Source organism: Chiloscyllium punctatum, chromosome 10 (genome assembly GCF_047496795.1).
Source record: "Chiloscyllium punctatum isolate Juve2018m chromosome 10, sChiPun1.3, whole genome shotgun sequence".
NCBI lineage: Eukaryota > Metazoa > Chordata > Chondrichthyes > Orectolobiformes > Hemiscylliidae > Chiloscyllium > Chiloscyllium punctatum.
In genome coordinates, this window is record NC_092748.1 from 66,635,864 (window position 1) to 66,657,863 (window position 22,000).

Here is a 22,000-nt window from a genome sequence, read left to right on the forward strand (position 1 = left end):
GGGGAGAACGTGCAAACTCCACACAGTTAGTCACCTGAGGCGGGAATTGAACCCGGATCTCAGGCGCTGTGAGGCAACAGTGCTAACCACTGTGCCACCGTGCCGCCCACACGGTGAAGATATTGTGAAACTTGAAAGGGTTCAGAAAAGATTTACCAGGGTTGCCAGGGTTGGAGGATTTGAGCTATTGGGAGAGGTTGAATAGGCTAGGGCTGTTTTCCCTGAAGCGTTGGAGGCTGAGGGGTGACCTTACAGAGGTTTATAAAGTCATGAGGGGCATGGATAGGATAAATAGACAAAGTTTTTTTTGCTGGGGTGGGGGAGTCCAGAACTAGAGGGCATAGGTTTAGGGTGAGAGGGGAAAGATATAAAAGAGACCTAAGGGGCAACCTTTTCACACAGAGGGTGGTATGGGTATGGAATGAGCTGCCAGAGGAAGTGTTGGAGGCTGGTACAATTGCAAAATTTAAGAGACATTTGGATGGGTATACGAATAGGAAGGGTTTGGAGGGATATGGGCCATGTGCTAGCAAGTGGGACTAGTTTGGGTTGGGATATCTGGTAGGCATGGACGAGTTGGACCAAAGGGTCTGTTTCTGTGCTGTACATCTCTATGACTCTCTGACTTTAAATGATTGTATGAATGAATTAGCTTTATTGTCACATACACTCGAATAAGTGCAGTGAGAAGTTTGCAATGTCGCAACTTATGGCACCATCTTAGGTACAAGATACCTGAGCACAGATACTGGAGTATTTGGTACAACATTGAAAATAAATAAAAGTCCAGCATAAGAATAAAAAGGAAAAAAAGTGCTCGATTTGCAGTCCTTTCACCCCAGTCTGTGCCAGCACCTAGCCTCCAGACCACACCAGGCCAAGTTTCCAGACCTTATTGGGCTTCAAAGCTCAAGGCCTTGCTTCCCATTTGCACGGTGCCTTGCCTCCTGCTCCGCAGTCCGGCCTGGGATTCACCTCTCCGTGCCCGCCTCCAGTCCAGGACTTGCCTCTCACATCGTCCTCCGGTCTGGGACTCACCTCCTGCACTGGCCTCCAGTCTAGGGCTCACCTCCAGGACCTACCTCCCATGCTGACCTCTGGCCTTGAACCTGCCCATCGCCGGTCCAAGGCTTGCTTCTGGAACTCACGTCCCACATCAGCCTCCAGTTTGGGACTCACCTCCCACACTGGCCTTTTGTTTGGGACTCACCTCCCATGCCGGCCTCCGGTCTGGGACACGTCTCGTATGCCAGCCTCTGGTCTGGGACTCGCCTCCCTGTACCCACCTCCAGTTCAGGACTCGCCTCTTGGGACTCACCTCCCAAATCAGCCTCCGATCTGTGACTCTCCTCCTGTGCCAACCTCCAGCCCAGGACTTGACTCCCACGCCAACCTCCAGTCTGGGATTTGTCTCCCGCACTCGCCTTCGGTCCGGGACTCACTTCTTCCATCCCCACTGAGCAAGTTTAAAAAGTTAAAAGTTTAAAAAAGCACTCCAGAAAAAAGAAAAAAAATAGAAAAAGAGCATGCAGATCAGAGGAGCTCTGGCTGGAGAGTCCTATTCTGCCACCATCTTGGATGATAGTGGATATGAATTGAACTGAATTTATTGTCACGTGTACAGAGGCACAATGAAAAGCTTTGTCTTGCATCACATAGTTAAGTAGCATAGATAGTAAATAATTGGTAAATGGAGGCAAAAACAAAAACAGAGGTACATGCGAATGTTAAGAGTTTGTGAAGCCATTCAGTATTCTAACAACAGTAGGGTAGAAACAGTTGCGAAACCGACTGGATATCTTGAATATGCGTTGGGATTGTTTGCTGGATAGAGTCCAACTAAATTTTGTTTTTTCATGTGCTACTGTACAGAACCAAACTGCTTTAGTGATTATGTACGTACACAAAGATTTTTTTTGTGAATAAAGTATAAGTTAAATTGAAATTATAAAGTATCAACACGGACAACTGCTGAAGTCTCTGGAGTAATTCTTGGATCCATGCAATTCTGACACAGGCGTGAGCACTTTCAACTGCGCCAAGGTTGACAATGAAATTTAAAAACAAATATATCTGAACACTTACATTTCTGTAATCACCGAACGAATCTTCGAGACAATTACATAATGAATCTTCTTTACAGCCAGGGAAATTAATGGAAATCCAACCTAAAATTTTAGCTCCAAAGTTTTGTTTGTCTAACACCAGTTGAAATGAACTTAGGCAGGCTCCCTCCAATTCCTGTTTCACATGGGTATACTGTGTAAAAAATTCGATAAGTGTAAAATTGAGTCACTCGGCAAGTCTTCTAAGATCGAAAATGAGACGGAAAAAGAAATTACATTGCATTTAATCGTAGTCGACAGTTTAATTGCGCATTGTTTGAAATTGGATGGTTGAAATTGTTTTTCTGCCCCAGACTTCAGATTAAAGGAATGGTCTTACCTATCTGCACTAAAACTTTGACGAAACCTAAGACAGCTGTTGGCTAAAATGCTGTCAGACCAAACTGAATAGGATTTAATTAATCGTGCTCATATTTCTTTGCAGTAAACCTGCATTTAAACGTTCGCTGACCATGCAAATACAAGTGAAGTTTAAAACAATATCGAAAGAAACGAATAAATTCAGTCCAATCAAACTCCAGGAAATTCATTGAACGTCTCTCCTTGTTCCTGAGAAGGATGCAAACTTGACACGTGGACTGTTTGCAGCCGGTGCACCATAAAGACAGAAATAATGAGTAAATGGTTGGAACACCCGCTTTCGGATTGAAGTGGTTGTAAAAATTTATTATATTTGAAGGTGTTAAGTGTCTTGGTGTGTTATTACAGACTTTGCACCATTGCACGGCTGGACCGCTCCTGAGAAGCCGGTTGCTGAAATGCCACGCAGGCAGCCAAGGGCTGAGTGTGAGAGACACCGTGAAGCAGAAAGGGGCACCGCCACATCATTGCTCGTGTGATAAGACAGGAAAGGAGGGAGCCAGCCTGTACTAAGGTCAACAAAACAAATGGTCAATAAAATGAGAAAGCTCTTTCGAGGCAGCGGTAGGATCCTAGCGATTATTTTTGCCGCCTCGATTATCTGGTTGATCTTCGACATGGCAGCGCTGCGGTTCTCCTTCACCGAGATCAACAGCAGAGTTTCCAGAGAAGAGCTGGTGCAGCTGGAGCGGCTGAGGGCGAAGGTGCTGCAAGACCAGGAGCTACACAAGATGTTCAGGAAACGGGCCGGAGGCGCTTACGGCTTTGCCGGGGAGGGGGACTCCGGGCGGCGGGCTCGCCACGGGAACCGCTCGGCTCCAGCCGAAGGTCCTGCGACTGAAGGGCTGCACGCGGCCGACGGGCGGCTGGTTGAGGTGAGGTCGGCAAAACATCGCGTGCGACTGGGCACGCGCCCCCCGATCAACGGCCGCGCCTTCTCTCTGCCCCCCGGAACATTCTGGAACCGGCCAACGGCTCCCCAGTCTCGTGGAGGTGGCGGCCGCCTCCACGCGCCTGCACGGCGGCCCCGGCCGGCACTCGGAGCTTCTCACCCCGCCCCATTACCTGAGAAGGTGCCCGAGGTTCCGAGGCCCGACCTCCGAACACCCTCTCAGCCCCCGAGAGCGGGGAAAGTCATGGCTCAGCCGGCGACTCCCGCTGGTCGAGAGCCGCAGCATCAGCCCGATCAGCGGGGAAGGTCGGCCAAAGGAAGCCGACAACAAAGCGTGAAGCCGGCGAAGAAAAAGCCCGATAGCAACCGTACAGCAGAGAGCACCCTGGGCTCACCACTTTTCCCAGCCCCTTTACCAAATGAAACAGCAGTAAACTCTGAAAATACCGCGCTGGGAGAATGGCCCAAGGTCAATTCATCTGTCACGGCAATCGAACCAAATACTGTGGCTGTAGTCAACGATACAGTCAAACAATCCAATGGGAAAACAATCCCCACTTTTAAAGTTTGGAATGGAACAAAAAATGAATCTGCCACTATTAATGACATAAAGGGTCTTCTATTAAAACAGACTGTTGTAAGTGGTTTATTAATGAATGCCACAAACACACAGACTGAGCTTGAAACTAACGAAACAGTAATAAACAATTTAATTAAAAATCAGACATACGCCATTGAGGAAAGAGATTTTTCTAAAGATATTACGATGGAAGTAACTCTTAAAATCAACGAAACAATTGAGCTACAGAGAGATAGCAATATTCTAAACCATTCATTTACTCATTTAGATTCTGTCGCCGGAGTGCACAAAGTTTTGGCAATTGACATGACTATATCCCCTCGTGATTCCAAAGCCGTCGGTCAGTTTGGGCATCGAGCAATTGTGCCAAAAGAACATGAAAAATTAGCAAAGGAGAAATGGAATGAGGGACATTTCAACGTGTTTCTCAGTGACATGATTCCACTGGACAGGGCTATTCCGGATACCAGACCTGAAGGGTGAGATAGTAATTAGAAAAAGTACTAAAGTCCTCTCGTGTATAATTTTCCAAATTTAACCTGAGCTGTTGTACTCGCATGGCCTAATGGATAAGACGTTTGAAATTGACACGTTCAGATTTTATCAACGGAGTGTAAATTCGAGGTCTGGTGCAGATAGATAGATCTGATCAAATTCAATGAAGCCAATCACGTCAATGCTTATGACGACTGTTATTTTGGGAGGGAATCTTGTGGTACAGTGGTAGTTTCCTTGTCTCTGGGTTCAAGTCCTACCCGCTCCAGAAGCGTATCATAACATGGTTGAGCAGGTTAATAGCAAAATATTTACTGTTTGGAAAATTAATAGCATCCATATGCACTGCGATAATCTGATACTGACTCTGTTGTTCCTCACTCTATGAAGGGGCCCTTGTGCAGTGGTAGTGCACTTAACTCTCGGCCAAAACAAAACAGGTTCAAGTCTCACCTCCTTCAGAGGTGTAAAAACCGAAACAACTACGGATGCTGTAAATCAGAAACAAAAACAGAAGTTGCTGGAAAAGCTCAGCAAGTCTGGCAACGTCTGTGAAGATAAATCAGAATTAACGTTTCGGATCTGGTGACTTTTCCTCAGAGCTGCTGAGGTTTTTAAGCAACTTCTGTTTTTATTCTTTCAGACGTGCGACTAACATATGATGTCTGGACAAGTTGATTAATAACATATTTAATGTCAATTGTTAATTTATATAATATTGTGGTAAGTGGGTAGATATTTTGAATCAACTTGTTCAGATATGCTATAACCCACCTCTGGACCATCTGGGGCTTGATCCCTAGGTCTCCTAGCACAGAAGTAGGGATACTGTGGCTGCATAATGACACAGTGTTTATCACTCACGTCAATTTTTTATTTATTGCTGTACATCTAAAATTTAGCATTATTATTTTCTGTACTGTTAAATCCTAAATTTATCTGAAGTTTTATTTTCTGAGATTTGTATAGCACCTGTTAGAATTTTTATCAGATCATTTCTCATGTAAATTCATCAATTTGAGGTGGTGGGGAGGAATTCAAATTATGAAATAAATTTCAAAGGCTGAAACTAATTAAATTTGTAATAAAGTCAAGAGAGAAGATGCCCAATTGGTATTATTGCTAGACTATTAATCCAGAGACCCAGGTGATATTCTGGGGGGCTGGGTTCAACTCCCACTTCAGCAGATGATGAAATTTAAATTCAGTAAAAATCTGGAATTACGATGATTGACAGGAAAAAAAATCTTACCTTGGTTGGTCTACATGTGATTCCAACCCTCTGAAATGGTGTTACAAACCTATCAGTTGAATACAGCACTAAAATGGAATGAAAACACATCGACCTGAGCACTGACAATAGCAAAAACAACTAGACCTTCCTGTAACATCTGAAGGCTTTTGCCAAAGCCAGGATAGCTGTCAAGTAACAGCTTGATATAATCATACTCATGGAAACATATCTTGCCAACAATGCCCCAGACAATACTGTCACCATCCCGACATACGTTCTGTCCCACTGCCAGGGCAGCTCAGCAGAGGTAGTGGCACAGTGGTATACATTCAGGAGGGAGTTGCTCTGGGAGTCCTCAGCATTGACTCTGAAGAAACATGCCATCACCTCAAACACGGGCAAGGAAACCTCCTGCTGATTATCATATACAGTCGTACTCAGCTGATGAACCAGTGCTCCTCTGTGTTAAGCAAACTTGGAGGAAACATGAAGGGTGTGGAATTTCAATGTCCACCAGAAGAGTGGCTCTGAAACAGCATTTCTAATTTAGCTGGTCGATGCTTCTGCTAGACTGAGTCTGCAACAAATGGTAAGGGGAGACATATACCTGATCTTGTCCTCACCAATCTGCCTTCCGCAGATGCATCTATGCGTGATGGTGTCCGTAAGAGTGACAACCACCTGTCACTCTTGTGAAGACAAAGTCTTGCTTTCACAGTGACAATACCTCACATTGTGTAGTGTAGTACTATTACTGTGCAAAATGATACAGATATGAAGCAGATGTAGCAACTCAATACTGGACATCCATGTGGGCACCAGCTGAATCATACTCCGACATATTCTACAAACTCATGCTTCAGCATATTCCTACCATTCTCATCAAACCAAGCAATCAACTCTCGTTCAATGAATTTTGCACAAGGCTATGCCTGAAGCAGCACCAGGCATGCTAAAAATATGAGGTGTTGTCCTGGTCGAGGATGCAGGTCTGCTTGTACACCAAACAACATAAGCAGCAATTGTAAGACAGAGCTAAGTGATCTTACAACTAACTGATCAGTTCTAGCTTAGGCTCTGCAGTCCTGCCACATTTAGTTGTGACTGGTGATGGATAATTAAACAACTCACTGGAAGAGGAGACTCCACAAATACTCCCATTTTCAATGATAGGAAGCCTAGCATATCATCAGAAAAGACGAGGTGAAAGCATTCACAATAATCTTCAGCCAGACGTGTCTGGCAGAAGGTCCATTTCAGCATCTCCCAAAAGTCCCCAACATCACAGGTGCCACTCTTCAACCAATTCGTTTCAGTCCACATGATTTCAGGTTGGTGGCAGAGGATGCAAGGGCAATGGATCCTAACAAAATTCTTGCAACAGTATTGAAGACTTGGACTCCAGAACTTGCTGCACCCATAGCCACGCTGTTCCGGTATAGCTACGAAATGTACCTGACAATGTAGAAATTTGCTCAGGTATGCCCTGCATACTAAAACCAGGATAAATCCAATGCAGCCAATTATTGCTCAATCAGTGTACTCTCAATCATCAGTAAAATGATGTGAGGTGTCATCAACAGTACTATTAACCAGCACCTGCTTGGCAACAACCTGCTCATTTTATGTTCTGCCAGGACCACTCGGCTCCTGACGTCATTACGGACTTAGTTGAAACATGGACAAAAGAGCTTAATTCCAAATGTGATGTGAGAGTCACTGCCCTTGACATGAAGGCTGCCTTTGACTGAGTGTGGTGTCAAGGAGCTCTGACGAAACTGGACTCACTGGGAACCAGGGATATAACTCTCTGCTGGTTGGCGTCATACCTGGCACTGAGGAAGATGGTTGTTGAAGGTCAGTCATCTTAGCTCCAGGACACTTCTGCAGGGTTGTGCCGTAGGCTCCATCAGCTTCAGCCATCCATGTCCAAATGCTGCAAGGCCTGGAAAGTCACAAGTAACATTCACACTTAGCAAGTATCAGGCAATGACCATCTCTAAGTAAGAGATAATCCAACTACCTCCACCCCTTGATATTGAATGGTGTTACCATCATTGAATCCCCCACTGTTAACATCCTGGGGGTCACTATTAACCAGAACCTGAATTGGACCCAGCGTATAAATACAGTGGCTACAAGAGTATGTCAGAAGCTAGGACTACTGCAGTGAGGAACTCACCACCTGGCTCACTAAAGCCTGTCGACCATCTACAAAGCTCAAGTGAGGATAGTGATGGAATACTTCCCACTTAGCTGATTGCATGCAGTTTCAACAACACTAAAGAAGCTTGACACCATCAAATACAAAACAGTCCACTTGATTGGTACTATGTGCACAAACATCCACTACCGACACACTGTTACAGCAATGTGTACCATCTGCAAGATGCACTACATAAATTCACAAATGGACCTTAGACAGTACTTTACAAACCCACAACCCCACTACTGTCTAAAAGGACAAGAGCAGCAGATACATGTGAACACCACCACCTGCAAGGCCCCCCGAGGCCAGTCACCCAATTTGAAGTTGTATCATTCTTCCTTCAATGTCACTGGGTCAAAATCCTGGAATACCCTCCCTAATGGCATTGTGGGAGTACCTACAGAATGTAGATTGTAGTATATGATAAAGGCAACTCACTGCCACTTTCTCAAGATCAGTTAGGGCAGGCAATAAATGCTAGCCAGCCAGTGACACCTGCAATAGAAATATGTGGTCATTATTATTTTGCTATTGAAGGGTATAAATCATATTTATAGTACATTATTAACTTTCGGATGCCTCAGCTTTGTTTAATTTCTTGTTAGTTTTTTTCTGTGAAAACTTCTGAAGTTATATCCAAAGATCGTATTATTTATGAATGATGGAAACATTAAATATATTTTGTATTGTACAAGTGGAACTAACCCAGGTATGGTCAGTTTTATGACTGGAATATAAACCAAAGTTTCATAGCCATGCTGGTAATAATTACATTCCAGCACAGTGCGGACAAAACCTTTTGCTTGTGTGGGCCTCACCTGCTATGACCTGAACAGGAATAAGAGTGTATATCAAAAAGTGCACAATTTTCAAGATAGCACAGTTTTGATATGAATAGATTTTTCTTTAAAAGAAACATATTTTCTATGCTGATGAGGTCAAAACTGGAAAAATATAATGACATTCACTGTGTTTAGAATAACTATATTTTTTACATCCCTGTCCTGGGGAAATCTGTCTCATTTAAGACTGAGATGGGAAAGAGTTTCTTCTCTGTTAAGTTCGCAATTAGATCAGTTATGAACTTATTGAAAGGTGGAGCAGGCTTGATAAATCAAATGGCCTACTCCTATCCCAACTTCTTAAAACCTTGGGACAGGAAAATATTTCAATCCATTCATTTGATCTTATCTCCTGTAGTTGTTTGCTTCAAAATTAAAATCAGTACTGATTGCAATATGGTCCGTTTGCAATCAGTCTAATTCTGTTGAATGATAGACAACACAGTGGTTTATAATTTTCTGTAGTTGATCATGTAACGCTGTCAGCGATTTGCAGGCTGACACATCCCAGGATCAGAGACCTGCAGGGTCTTAAAAAATAGCAGTACTATATAGAAAGTAGATGGAGCGTTCAAAATCCCTCTTTTTGCAACCTGAAATAGTCACAGCAGATTAGAAAATAGCAAATGCAACAATTTTATTCAAAAAGGAGAGAGGCAGAAAGCAGAAATCTATAAGATAGTTGGCCTAATATCTGTCATAGTGAACTTACTAGAATTTTTATTACTGTATTTTAGCAGGATATTTAGAAAATTGCAGTTTAATTAGGTAAAGCCAACACAGCCTTGTGAAAGGGAAGTCAAATTTAAATAATCAATTGTGAAATACAAAATGTTAGCATGCAGGGACAGCAAGTTGCTAAGATGGGAAATGGAATATTGGCCTTTATTGCTAGGGTGTTGGAGTTTTAAAATGGGGAAGTCTTGTTGCAACTGTACAGAGTGTTGGTGAGGCCACCCCTAGAATACTGTGTTCAGTTTGGGCCACATATTTAAGACAGGATGTACTGGCATTGGAGATCATGCAAAATAGACAGACCAACCTGATTTCTGGGATGAAGGGGTTGACTTATCAAGAGTAGCTAAGCTGGTTAGGCCTTTATTCACTAGAGTTTAAAAGAATAAGGGGTTTTCTTAGAGTCATAGAGCTGCACATATGGAAACAGACCCTTCAGTTCATCCCGTCCATGCCGAACAGATATCCCAACCCAATCTAGTCCCACCTGCCAGCACCCGGCCCATAACCCTCCAAACCCTTCCTATTCATATACCCATCCAAATGCCTCTTAAATGTTGCAATTGTACTAGCCTCCACCACATCCTCTGGCAGCTTATTCCATACACGTACCACCCTCTGCGTGAAAAGGTTGCCCCTTAGGTCTTTTTATATTTTTCCCCTCTCACCCTAAACCTATGCCCTCTAGTTCTGGACTCCCCGACCCCAGGGAAAATACTTTGTCTATTTATCTTATCCATGCCCCTCATAATTTTGTAAACCTCTATAAGGTCACCCCTCAGTCTCCGACGCTCTAGGGAGAACAGCCCCAGCCTGTTCAGCATCTCCCTATAGCTCAAAAGCTCCAACCCTGGCAACATCCTTGTAAATCTTTTCTGAACCCTTTCAAGTTTCACAACATCTTTCCGATAGGAAGGAAACCAGAATTACACACAATATTCCTACAGTGGCCTAACCAATGTCCTGTACAGTCGCAACATGACCTCCCAACTACTGTACTCAATACTCTGACCAATAAAGGAAAGCATACCAAATGCCTTCTTCACTATCCTATCTACCTGCGACTCCACTTTCAAGGAGCTATGAACCTGCACTCTTTGTTCAGCAACACTTCCTAGAACCTTATCATTAAGTGTATAAGTCCTGCGAAGATTTGCTTTCCCAAAATGCAGCACCTCACATTTATCTGAATTAAACTCCATCTGCCACTTCTCAGCCCATTGGTCCATCTGGTCCAGATCCTGTTGTAATCTGAGGTAACCCTCTTCGCTGTCTACTACACCTCCAATTTTGGTGTCATCTGCAAACTTACTAACTGTACCTCTTATGCTTGCATCCAAATCATTTAAGTAAATTACAAAAAGTAGAGGGCCCAGCACCGATCCTTGTGGCACTCCACTGGTCACAGGCCTCCAGTCTGAAAAACAACCCTCCACAACCACCCTCTGTCTTCTACCTCATTATTTTTATTGAAACATGCAAGATTCTGAGGAGGCTTAGCATGGTAGATGGTGAGAAGACGTTTCCAGTTAAGAGGAATGTCTAACTAAGGGACATTCATTTAAAACAATTTTTTTTAATTCACTCGTGGGACGCGGGCTTTACTGGCTGCCAGCATTTTCATTGCCTGTCCGTGACTACCCTTGGGAAAATGGTGGTGAGCTGCATTGTTGATCCACCACGGTCCACTGCAGTCCATTGTTGTAGGTTGACCTACAATGCTGTTACGGAAGGAATTCCAGGATTTTGACCCAGAAACAATGAAGAAATGACAATATATTTCCAAATTAGAATCATGAGTGGTTTGAAGGGGAGCTTGCAGGTCATGGTGTTCCCATATATCTGCTTGTCCTTCTAGATGGAAATGGTTGTGGGTTTGGAAGGGCATGTCTGAGGACCTTTGATGAATTTCTAACTGCATCATGCAGCTAGTACACACTGCTGCTACTGAGCGCTGATGGTGGGAGGATTGGATGCTTGTGGATGTGGTGCCAAACAAGTAGGCTGTTTTGTCCTGGATGGTGTCAAGCCTCTTGCGTGTTGTTGGAGCTGCTCCCACCCAGTCAAGAGGGAGTGTTTCATCATACTCCTGACTGTTCCGTGTTGATGATGAGCAGGCTTTGGGGAGTCAGGATATGAATTACTTGTTGCAGTATTCCTCATCTCTGACCTGCTGTTGTGGCCACTATGTTTTTGTGATTGATATTTTGGATAATGGTAACCTCAAAGGAGTTGATAGTTTGTAGATTCAGTGATGGTAACACCATGCATTGAATGCCAAGGGCTGGTGGTTGGATTGCCTCTTACTGGAGCTGGTCATTGTCTGTCATTTGTGTGGTGCAAATAAATTTCTTCTCCCAGAAAATACCTGGAATTCTCTACAGCAGAGATTTTTAGAGGATAGGTCACTGAACATATTTAAGGAGAGATAGATGGATATTTGAAATATCGGGGAGTTGAAAGCTCTGAGCAGCTGATACAAAAGAGAGGTCGGTGTCTGGGGCAAATCAGCCATAACCTTATATAATGTCTCGACAGGTTTGAGGTGTTGAATGGTCTACTCATGCTACCCATGTCTTATGTTCTTATTAGAGCTTTAGATAAAGCAACATCTCAGGTGGATAAAGGCGGACTTATTAATGTAATGAACTTGAATTTCCAATGGCATTTGATAAGTAGCCAAATCAAAAGTCCCTGCACAAGAGAAGACCACATGGTGTAGGGGTTAGCAAGGTTAAATGATTGGTTTGGTAAAAACAAGGTAAAAACAATGACTGCAGATGCTGAAAATCAAATACTGGATTAGTGGTGCTGGAAGAGCACAGCAGTTCAGGCAGCATCCAACGAGCAGCGAAATCAACCTTTCGGGCAAAAGCCCTTCATCAGGAATAAAGGCAGTGAGCCTGAAGCATGGAGAGATAAGCTAGAGGAGGGTGGGGGTGGGGAGAGAGTAGCATAGAGTACAATGGGTGAGTGGGGGAGGAGATGAAGGTGATAGGTCAAGGAGGAGAGGGTGGAGTGGATAGGTGGAAAAGAAGATAGGCAGGTCAGACAAGTCAAGGAGACAGTAACTGAGCTGGAAGTTTGAAACTAGGATGAGGTGGGGGGAAGGGGAAATGAGGAAGCTGTTGAAGTCCACATTGATGCCCTGGGGTTGAAGTGTTCCGAGGCAGAAGATGAGGCGTTCTTCCTCCAGGCGTCTGGTGGTGAGGGAGCGGCGGTGAAGGAGGCCCAGGACCTCCATGTCCTCGGCAGAGTGGGAGGGGGAGTTGAAATGTTGGGCCACGGGGCGGTTTGGTTGATTGGTGCGGGTGTCTCGGAGATGTTCCCTAAAGCGCTCTGCTAGGAGGCGCCCAGTCTCCCCAATGTAGAGGAGACCGCATCGGGAGCAACGGATACAATAAATGATATTGGTGGATGTGCAGGTGAAACTTTGATGGATGTGGAAGGCTCCTTTAGGGCCTTGGATAGAGGTGAGGGAGGAGGTGTGGGCACAGGTTTTACAGTTCCTGCGGTGGCAGGGGAAAGTGCCAGAATGGGAGGGTGGGTCGTAGGGGGGTGTGGACCTGACCAGGTAGTCACGGAGGGAACGGTCTTTGCGGAAGGCGGAAAGGGGTGGGGAGGGAAATATATCCCTGGTGGTGGGGTCTTTTTGGAGGTGGCAGAAATGTCGGTGGATGATTTGGTTGATGCAAAGGTTTGTAGGGTGGAAGGTGAGCACCGGGGCGTTCTGTCCTTGTTACGGTTGGAGGGGTGGGGTCTGAGGGCGGAGGTGCGGGATGTGGATGAGATGCGTTGGAGGGCATCTTTAACCACGTGGGAAGGGAAATTGCGGTCTCTAAAGAAGGAGGCCATCTGGTGTGTCCTATGGTGGAACTGGTCCTCCTGGGAGCAGATACGGCGGAGGCGGAGAAATTGGGAATACGGGATGGCATTTTTGCAAGAGATAGGGTGGGAAGAGGTGTAATCCAGGTAGCTATGGGAGTCAGTGGGTTTGTAAAAAATGTCAGTGTCAAGTCGGTCATCACTAATGGAGATGGAGAGGTCCAGGAAGGGGAGCGAGGTGTCAGAGATAGTCCAGGTAAATTTAAGGTCAGGGTGGAATGTGTTGGTGAAGTTGATGAATTGCTCAACCTCCTCACGGGAGCACGAGGTGGCGCCAATGCAGTCATCAATGTAGCGGAGGAAGAGGTGGGAAGTGGTGCCGGTGTAATTACGGAAGATCAACTGTTCTACATAGCCAACAAAGAGACAGGCATAGCTGGGGCCCATACGTGTGCCCACGGCTACGCCTTTGGTCTGGAGGAAGTGGGAGGATTCAAAGGAGAAATTGTACCTCCTTGACCTATCACCTTCATCTCCTCCCCCACTCACCCATTGTACTCTATGCTACTCTCTCCCCACCCCCACCCTCCTCTAGCTTATCTCTCCATGCTTCAGGCTCACTGCCTTTATTCCTGATGAAGGGCTTTTGCCCGAAAGGTTGATTTCGCTGCTCGTTGGATGCTGCCTGAACTGCTGTGCTCTTTTAGCACCACTAATCCAGTAAATGATTGGTTTGCCAAGAGAAAACACATAATAGCAATAAATGTTTTTTTTGAGATGGCAATCTGTCAACTAGTGGTGTGCCACAGAGATCAATACCAAGACCTCAATTACTTACAATCCATATCAAGAATTGCTAAAATTGCAAATGGCACAAACATAGGTCAGAAAGTAAGTTGTAAAGAAGAGTTAGAAAGTCAGGAAAGAGATTATAAATTAAATAAGCGAGCAAAAATTTGGCAGATGGAGCATATATGTCAGTAAATATAGAATTGTGCATTTTGGCAGGAAGAATTGAAAAGCTGTATAATTTTTAAATAGAAAAAGATTACAGAACTTGTTGGTACAGCAGGATGTGAAGGACCTGGTCCATGTATCACGCAGCAAATTAGCATGCAATTCTGGCAAAAGATTAAGAAGGCAACCTTACTTGCAAACGGAATGACATATAAGAGTACAAACGTTTTACTGCAGCTCAAAAGGGTAATGGTGAGATCACATCTGAAGTACTACATACAGTTTTGGTCTCCATTTTTTTAAAAAAAGCATTGTTTTAGAAGCAGTTTGGAGAATGATCTTATTGAATAGCAGGACAGACTCAATGGGCCAAATGGTGCACTTCTGTTCTTATATCTATGGCCATTTGGTGCTGAAGAATTTATTTTAAAAAATAAGTTGAGAATTTTATTCTCTACGACTTGTGAGAGTGTGAAATTTTCTTCCCCAGAAAGTTACGAAGGCTGGTTCTTTAAATTTATTCAAGGTTGAGTTAAATAGACATCTGATACACAAGTGAGTCAAGGATTGTGGGGTTCAGACAGAAAAGTGGAGTTCAGAAGGCAGTCGGAGTAGCCATTATTTTATTGAATGATGGAGAGAGTATGAAAGGTCAAATCACAAACTTCTGTTCCCTTTGCTAGATGACCCATTGCAAGGTTAGCTTTTAGAATTTTTCTGCGGCAAGTTGTTGAAAGTATGTGTTGATAATAAAGCAATGAGTAAAATTAACCATCCAGGATCTGAGTGACCGTGGCAAGTAATTGTACATCTCCTTTATCAGTCAGATTGAAATTAATTGTGCAAGCACTGAGAAAGAATTGTAAATTAGTGTGCTGAGGGCTAGTGTTGTACAGTGGTAATGTCCTATTTCTGGGCTAGGCAGTCTGGGTGCATGTCCTACCTCATCCAGAAGTGGCGTCATGACATTTCTGAAAAAGTTGGTCAGAAAATATATAAATTAGCATAAATAAATTCAATCTCAAATCAGGTAAAGACCAGGAATCCCTATGTGGCGCGCTTCATTTTCCCACTGGACCAAGTAAGGTTAATTTTCCAATGAACAGTCAGTATTATACAATCAGTTCTGATATAACATGATAGTTTCCTTCTCCTGTAATCTCACATTATAGGAATATCACGCAATAGAGGGGATGAGCTATAAAGAAAGGCTAGAGAAACTCAAGTTGTTTTCTCCGGAGCTACGGAGGCTAAGGGTAGACTTGATAGAAATCCATAAAATAATGAGATGCGTAGATAGGATTGACAGTCAGAAACTTTTTCCCAGAGTTGAAATGTCGAAAACTAGGAGCCATGCATTTAAGGTGAGAGGGGGAAAGCTAGGATCTCAAAGGAGATCTGAACAGCAAGTTTTTGACACAGAGAGTCGTAGGAGTCTGGAACATGCTACCAGGGATGGTGGTAGAGGCAGATATGATAGGGACATTTAGGGACTCTTAGGTAAACACATGGTTGTGCAAGGAATGGAAGGATATGGACCAAGGGCAGGCAGAAGGGATTTGTTTTGTTTGGTGCCATGTTCAGCACAACATCTTGGGCTGAAGGGCCTGTTCCTGTACTGTACTGTTCTATGTTCTATGATTAGAGATTAGTGCTTTTGTAGGGAATAAATGTAAAGTTACTATTATCTCATCCTTCAACCTTGTTCCATCCCACTGTACTCCTTCCAACTCTCTGCAGTAAACTGCTGTGGAAAGATTGAAATGGACAGCCATTACATCTACTGTAGTTGTTTTTAAAAGTATAAAGGGCAATTAGTAGGTTTGGAGGACTGGGTGAAGAATGGCAGATTCATGTTTTAGATGGAAATAATTCTTTGTTCAAACTGCCTCTTGCAGTGGATGGGATGGAGTGAGGTAGAAATGAAATTTGTACGTAGGATTTTTCTGTTTTCAAACTGATGCTCCTAATGTGTGTATTCAGCATTTAAGAATTTCCAGCTTTCAACTGAACTTCTTGCATAATTTCAGAGCAAAGTACTTGAAACACTCAATATGTGTGGAGAGAGTAGATGGATAATGTTTCCTTGTAGATTTAGTCAGATTTTCATTTGATTGTTTTTTTCTGAACACATTACTAATCATTGATAACAGAACAAATTACTGCAGATGATTGAAATGCAAAGTAAAATTGGAAAATTCTGGATATTCTCTGGGAGTTATGAAAATTAGAAAATACTTGTGAAAAAAGGGTTGTGGGAGAGGTAAATAGGAATATCAGAACAATCATCATTAACTGCTTCTGAAAAATTGGGGACAATGATTTTGATTTGAAATTGTTAAAATCAGTTTTTTGTCCAGAAAACTTAAAAGTGCTGAATCAAAAGATGAGTGCTATTCTTAAGTTCAATATTGATCTTCAATGGGGCAGTGTAGTTGGCCAAGAGCAGAGATGTCAGAGTGGAAGTAAAAACAAAGAATTTAAATGTTTGCGACTGTGACATAGAACTAATCTAGGATGGTTTCCAAAGTGATCTCCAAAATTGCATTTTGAATAGAGTCATAAGAGTCATACAGCACAGAAACAGACCCTCTGCTCCAACTGGACCATTCTGACCTGACATCCCAGTCTGACCTAGTTCCATTTGCCAGCATTTGGCCCATATCCCTCTAAGCCCTTCCTATTCATTTACCCATCCAGATGCCTTTTAAAATTTGTAATTGTACCTGCCTGCACCACCTCCTCTGACAGCTCATTCTATACACACACCACCCTCTGCATGAAAAAGTTGCCCCTCAGGTCCCTTTTAAATCTTTCCCCTCTCATCTTAACCTATGGCCTCTAGTTTTGGACTCCCCTACCCCAGGGAAAGGACCTTGGCATTTCATCCTATCCATGCCCCGAATGATTTTATAAACCTCTGTAAGGTCACCCCTCAGCCTCCAATGCTCCAGGGAAAAAAGGACCCAGCCTATTGAGCCTCTGCCTATAACTCAAACCCTCCAATCCTGGCAACATCCCTGTAAATCTTTACTGCACCCTCTCAGGTTTCACAACATCCTCTAGAAGGGCGACCAGACTTGTACGCAATATTCTAATAGTGGCCTCACCAATGTCCTCTACAGCTGCAATATGGCATCCAAACTTCTGCCAAATGCCTTCTTCACCACAAATAAATTCACATTTTTCTACATTATACTCCATTCGTCAATATTTTACTCACTTACTTAACCTATTACTATCTGTCTAAATTGTTTGTATCCCTTTTCCAACGCATCTTTCCAGCTATTTTTGTAGGAGCAAATTGCTGCAGATGCTGAAATCTGTACTGAAAACAACAAATGCTGGAGATCACAACAGATCAGGCAGCATCCATGGAGTCTAGATGATTGTTCATCAGAGCTATTATTTTTGTGTTGTTTTTTCCCTTATTACTGACCACGAACCATATGGATTCCTTGTCATCTGATCCATTCCTACTGTACCTTAGATTTTGCTTATGCCTCAGTCCACATTCCTGACTTGTGACTAAATGGTGCAGGAGGGGTTACAGTAATATTTTGGACCTGATTATGATTGTGTTTCAAGGCCTGACTGAAGTGCCAATAAGCAGGTCCAGGCAGCAGGTCTTTGAGATAGTCATTCATCTTAACTACCTGGCCCTCTTTTGTGTTTACATCTGCATCAAGGTGTCCTTGGAGAGGGACCATGCGGTGTTCACCTGAATGTTTGAGATCTTTTTTGACCAGTAGGTACCTTAGGGGCTAGTGTGCATCATCAGTCCTAAAACATTATTTTAATTACATAAATTTTCTTCTCATTTTGCCTTGTATCCCATGTAATTGTACTTGTCAGGAGTTACCTGCATTTTTGTCTCCTTCTCTGTTACTGAATTTAATTATGTTTAAGTTTACTCAAAGATCTATAAAGAGACATTTCTTGACACTGGTGGAAGCCATACAGTCAGATTCTCCATTATTATAATGCCTCACTTTGTGAATAAATCTAAAACTGAGTAAGGATTGAGTTCTGCTATTCTCCTTCACCATGTGGTTGCAAGACGTTTAACATAAGTAACTACTCCAAGTCAAAGTTTATAACTGTTTTCATGGTTAAAGTGAGGGAAACAAGACGCTCTATGCAATGCTTTCAATACTGGGATTTAAATTTAAATACAAAACAACACAGACTTGCATTTATATAACACCTTTTGAATCTGGACAATTTAAAACAAGTTCCAAAATTATTTTGGCTCACTGAAAATATACATTTAACTTTGCACTCCACTGCATTAGAAATGCCAGAAGGATTTTTCAATTATACTGTGCAAATAATTAGAGAATGAACACCAGTTATTACATGAGATTCCTTTGCTACTATAGTGAATGGCATAAATCTGTTGTTTTAGTTTACATTTGTTTTAATAGAAAGTTGAAGAAACTGCATATAAAATTTACTCAGTGTAATTTCACGATCAATTAAATGGTATGCCATGCAAAAAAACTGGGGCACCGGGCACTGAGTTAAGGCACATAGCCAGAGTTAAATACTGGAGGTGTTTCTTTGTTCACATGTGCTACAATTAACAATGGAATGCTTGAAACTAGTAAACACATGGAAAATATTTGAGGTGAAATTAGTATCTTTACTGCAACATTTACCCAGATCTTCTGATCATTGTCAATGAGGAGAAGGTGAGGACTGCAGATACTGGAGAGTCTGAGTCGAAAAGTGTGGCGTTAGAGAGGCGCAGCAGATCAGGCAGCATCTGAGGAGCAGGAACGTGTACGGTTTGGGCAAAAGCCCTTCATCAGGAATGTAAAGGGGGCTGAGAGATAAATGGGGGTATAGGGTTGGAGGTAAGGTAGCTGGGAAGGTGATAGGTGGATGCAGGTGGGGGGTAATAGTGATAGGTCGGTGGGGAGGATGTAGTGGATAGGCAGATGGCTTCCTCGACTGCTGAATCCAAGCCAACCATCAACTGGAGGAAGAATGCCTCATCTTCGGCCTTGGGACCCTTCAACCACCCGCACCAACATCAACTTCACAGTTTCCAAACCTCCCCTCCCCCTACCTTATCCCAGATCCAACCCTCCAACTTGGCACTGCCCTTGTCCTACCTGTCCATCTTCCTTCTCACCTATCCGCTCCACCCTCCCCACCGAGTTATCACAATCACCCCCCACCTGCATCCACCTATTGTCTTCCCAGCTGCCTTCCCCCCCAACCTCACCCTCACCCTCCTATTTATCTCTCAGCCACCTTCTCCTCCATATTCCTGATGAAAGGCTTATGCCAGAAATGTCATGTCTCCTGGTCCCCGGATGCTGGTTGACCTGCTGTGGTTTTCCAGTGCCACATTTTATGACTCTGATCATTGTCAATGCTGTGTATATTGGCACTGCCAGTGAGGCCTTCAGCAACTGACATTTTTGCAATTTTTCAGTGGGACTTCTGATCCCAGCTAAAAGATTGATGAATCACTGTAGCCATTCAGGTAACGAATGAACACAAGAAAAGACAGATGATGATAGAACCTCTTTTATATCATTATAAGCTAGCATATTCAGTTAAGATTTTATAAATTCCAAGACCATTCCCAACACCCCATTTCATACTATTTGAATTCAGTTCCTCATTTCAAACATCTATTGTCCACCTACTATCTCCATGCTGCTATTCCACCCATCTGCCTATGCCATTTGCCCACCAAATGTCCAAACAGCCATTCTATCCGACTAGGGTAATTTTGGTGTTGGGATCCTCTTAAGTTCCACCTTTCTTTTCCTGCATGAACCATACCTCTCACCTCCCATTCTGCAACCACCACCACTATCTCTCCATAAGCTTCCAATGGAGTCATTTCTGATAAAAACCAGGTCAAAGATTATTTGCATTGTTGTTTTATTAAACAATGCAATCTTCTCGCATTTACAAAAGTGTTGAAGTCAGATGTTTCCGCTCAGTAACCGTATTTGATCAATTCAGATTTCTCATTGATTTTTGCAAAAATCACATTATTCTCACAATATACTAAAGTTAGTCACAGGAACTCAATAAAAATAAAAGTTGGTTCAAGAGTAAATCCAATACAATTCTATTGAAATCTCTGCAGACACAGTTTCTTTAGAAAATCTCAAGAAATGCTGAACTTGTTTGATTTAACATAGACAGAAATGCATTATACACTCCAGACCTCAACCAACTCTACATGTGTCTCCATAAGTCAAGTTCTACCCACCAAAACAACCCAACTGTAAATCAGAACAGTATGTAACACACAAAGTCTACATGATATTATTATAGTTAGCCACAGCCTATTGTATCTATTTAATTTTCCAGAATTGGTAGCCCTCATTGGTATAATTTGCAAGACATCTTTAATACATAAATTCAGGTAGGAGAAGCTAGGTTTTGTAGCTTGATATTACAAATTATTTTAGTTAGGTAGTTCCCTTAGGGAAGAGAACCGTGCTGCATGTAACAACATTTGTAACAACAACGGGACCGGCAAGCCTGGAAGCCAATTAGTTCAGTTTCATGAAGTAAATCACTTAAAGAGATTGGAGATTACTTGCACAATTATGGAGAAATTCAGCTTGGAATGTATTATTCAAGGTGATTAACAGGTTCCAAATCAATTTCCTATCCATATTTGAACATCACATGATCAAAGAGTTAAGGCACGTTAATGCATTGTGATTTTTCATTAATGCCAAACAAGCTTTCCAGTCATAAGAGGAACATTTCCAAAGATAAATATTATTTCATGTAAAAATAATACAAGTCAGAAGTAACAAAGAGGATTGATAAAGGCAGAGCAGTGGATGTGATCTATATGGACTTCATTAAGGGGTTTGTCAAGGTTCCTCATGGTAGACTGGTTAGCAAGGTTAGACCATATGTAATACAGGGAAATCTGGCCATGAGAATACTGGTTTGAAGACAGAGGGTGGTGGTGCTTTTGAGACTGGAGGCCTAGGACCAGTAGTGTGCCACAGGGATTGCTTTTCGCCACCAAAATGACACCAAAATTGGAGGTGTGTATGGTCAGCAAAGAAGGTTACCTCAAAGTGCAACAGGATCTTGATCAGATGGACCAATGGGCTGAGGAGTGGCAGATGGAATTAAATTTAGATAAATGAGGGGTGAAGCATTTTGGAAAGGCAAATCACGACAGGACTTGTACATTTAATGATAAGGTCCTGGGGAGTGTTGCTGAACAAAGATTCCCTGGAGTGCAAGTTCATAGTAGCTTGAAAGTAGAGTTGCAGGTAGACAGGATGGTGAAGAAGGCGTTTGGTATGCTTGCCTTTATTGGTCAGTGCGTTGAGTATAGGAGTTGGGAAGTCTTATTGCAGTTGTACAGGACATTGGTTAGGTCACTTTTGGAATATTGTGTGCAATTCTGGTCTCCCTGCTATCAGAAGGATGTTGTGAAAGTTGAAAGGGTTCAGAAAAAAATTACAAGGAAGTTGCCAGGGTTGGAAGGTTTGAGCTATAGGGAGAGGCTGAATAGGCTGGGGCTATTTTCCCTGGAGGATCAGAGGTTGAGGGGTGACCTTAAAGATGTTTATAAAATCATGAGGGGCATGGATAGGGTGAGTAGACAAGGTTTTTTTCCTTGGTGGGGAAGTCCAAAACTAGAGGGCGTAGGTTTAAGATGAGAGGGGAAAGATTTAGAAGGGACCTAAGGGTCATTTTTTCATGCAGAGGGCGGTCTGTGTATGGAATGAGCTGCCAGT

General features: G+C 43.0%; 2 protein-coding genes across 4 annotated transcripts in view; one reads left to right on the top strand and one right to left on the bottom strand.

Moving 5' to 3' along the window:
• Window positions 1-2,656, bottom strand: part of LOC140482244 (uncharacterized) — a 53,679-nt gene extending 51,023 nt beyond the window's left edge. For all 3 annotated transcript variants that reach the window (XR_011961695.1, XM_072579378.1, XM_072579377.1), the window contains exons 1-2: window positions 2,086-2,656; window positions 1,319-1,456 (exon numbers count right to left, since the gene is read on the bottom strand). The gene's annotated coding sequence lies outside the window, so the exon portion shown is untranslated. The remainder of the gene's footprint in view (window positions 1-1,318; window positions 1,457-2,085) is intronic.
• Window positions 2,657-3,013: 357 nt separating this feature from the next.
• Window positions 3,014-22,000, top strand: part of LOC140482243 (polypeptide N-acetylgalactosaminyltransferase 5) — a 73,495-nt gene continuing 54,508 nt past the window's right edge. Inside the window, exon 1 of the mRNA XM_072579376.1 lies at window positions 3,014-4,437. Within this exon, the coding sequence (XP_072435477.1) occupies window positions 3,014-4,437 (1,424 nt within the window). The remainder of the gene's footprint in view (window positions 4,438-22,000) is intronic.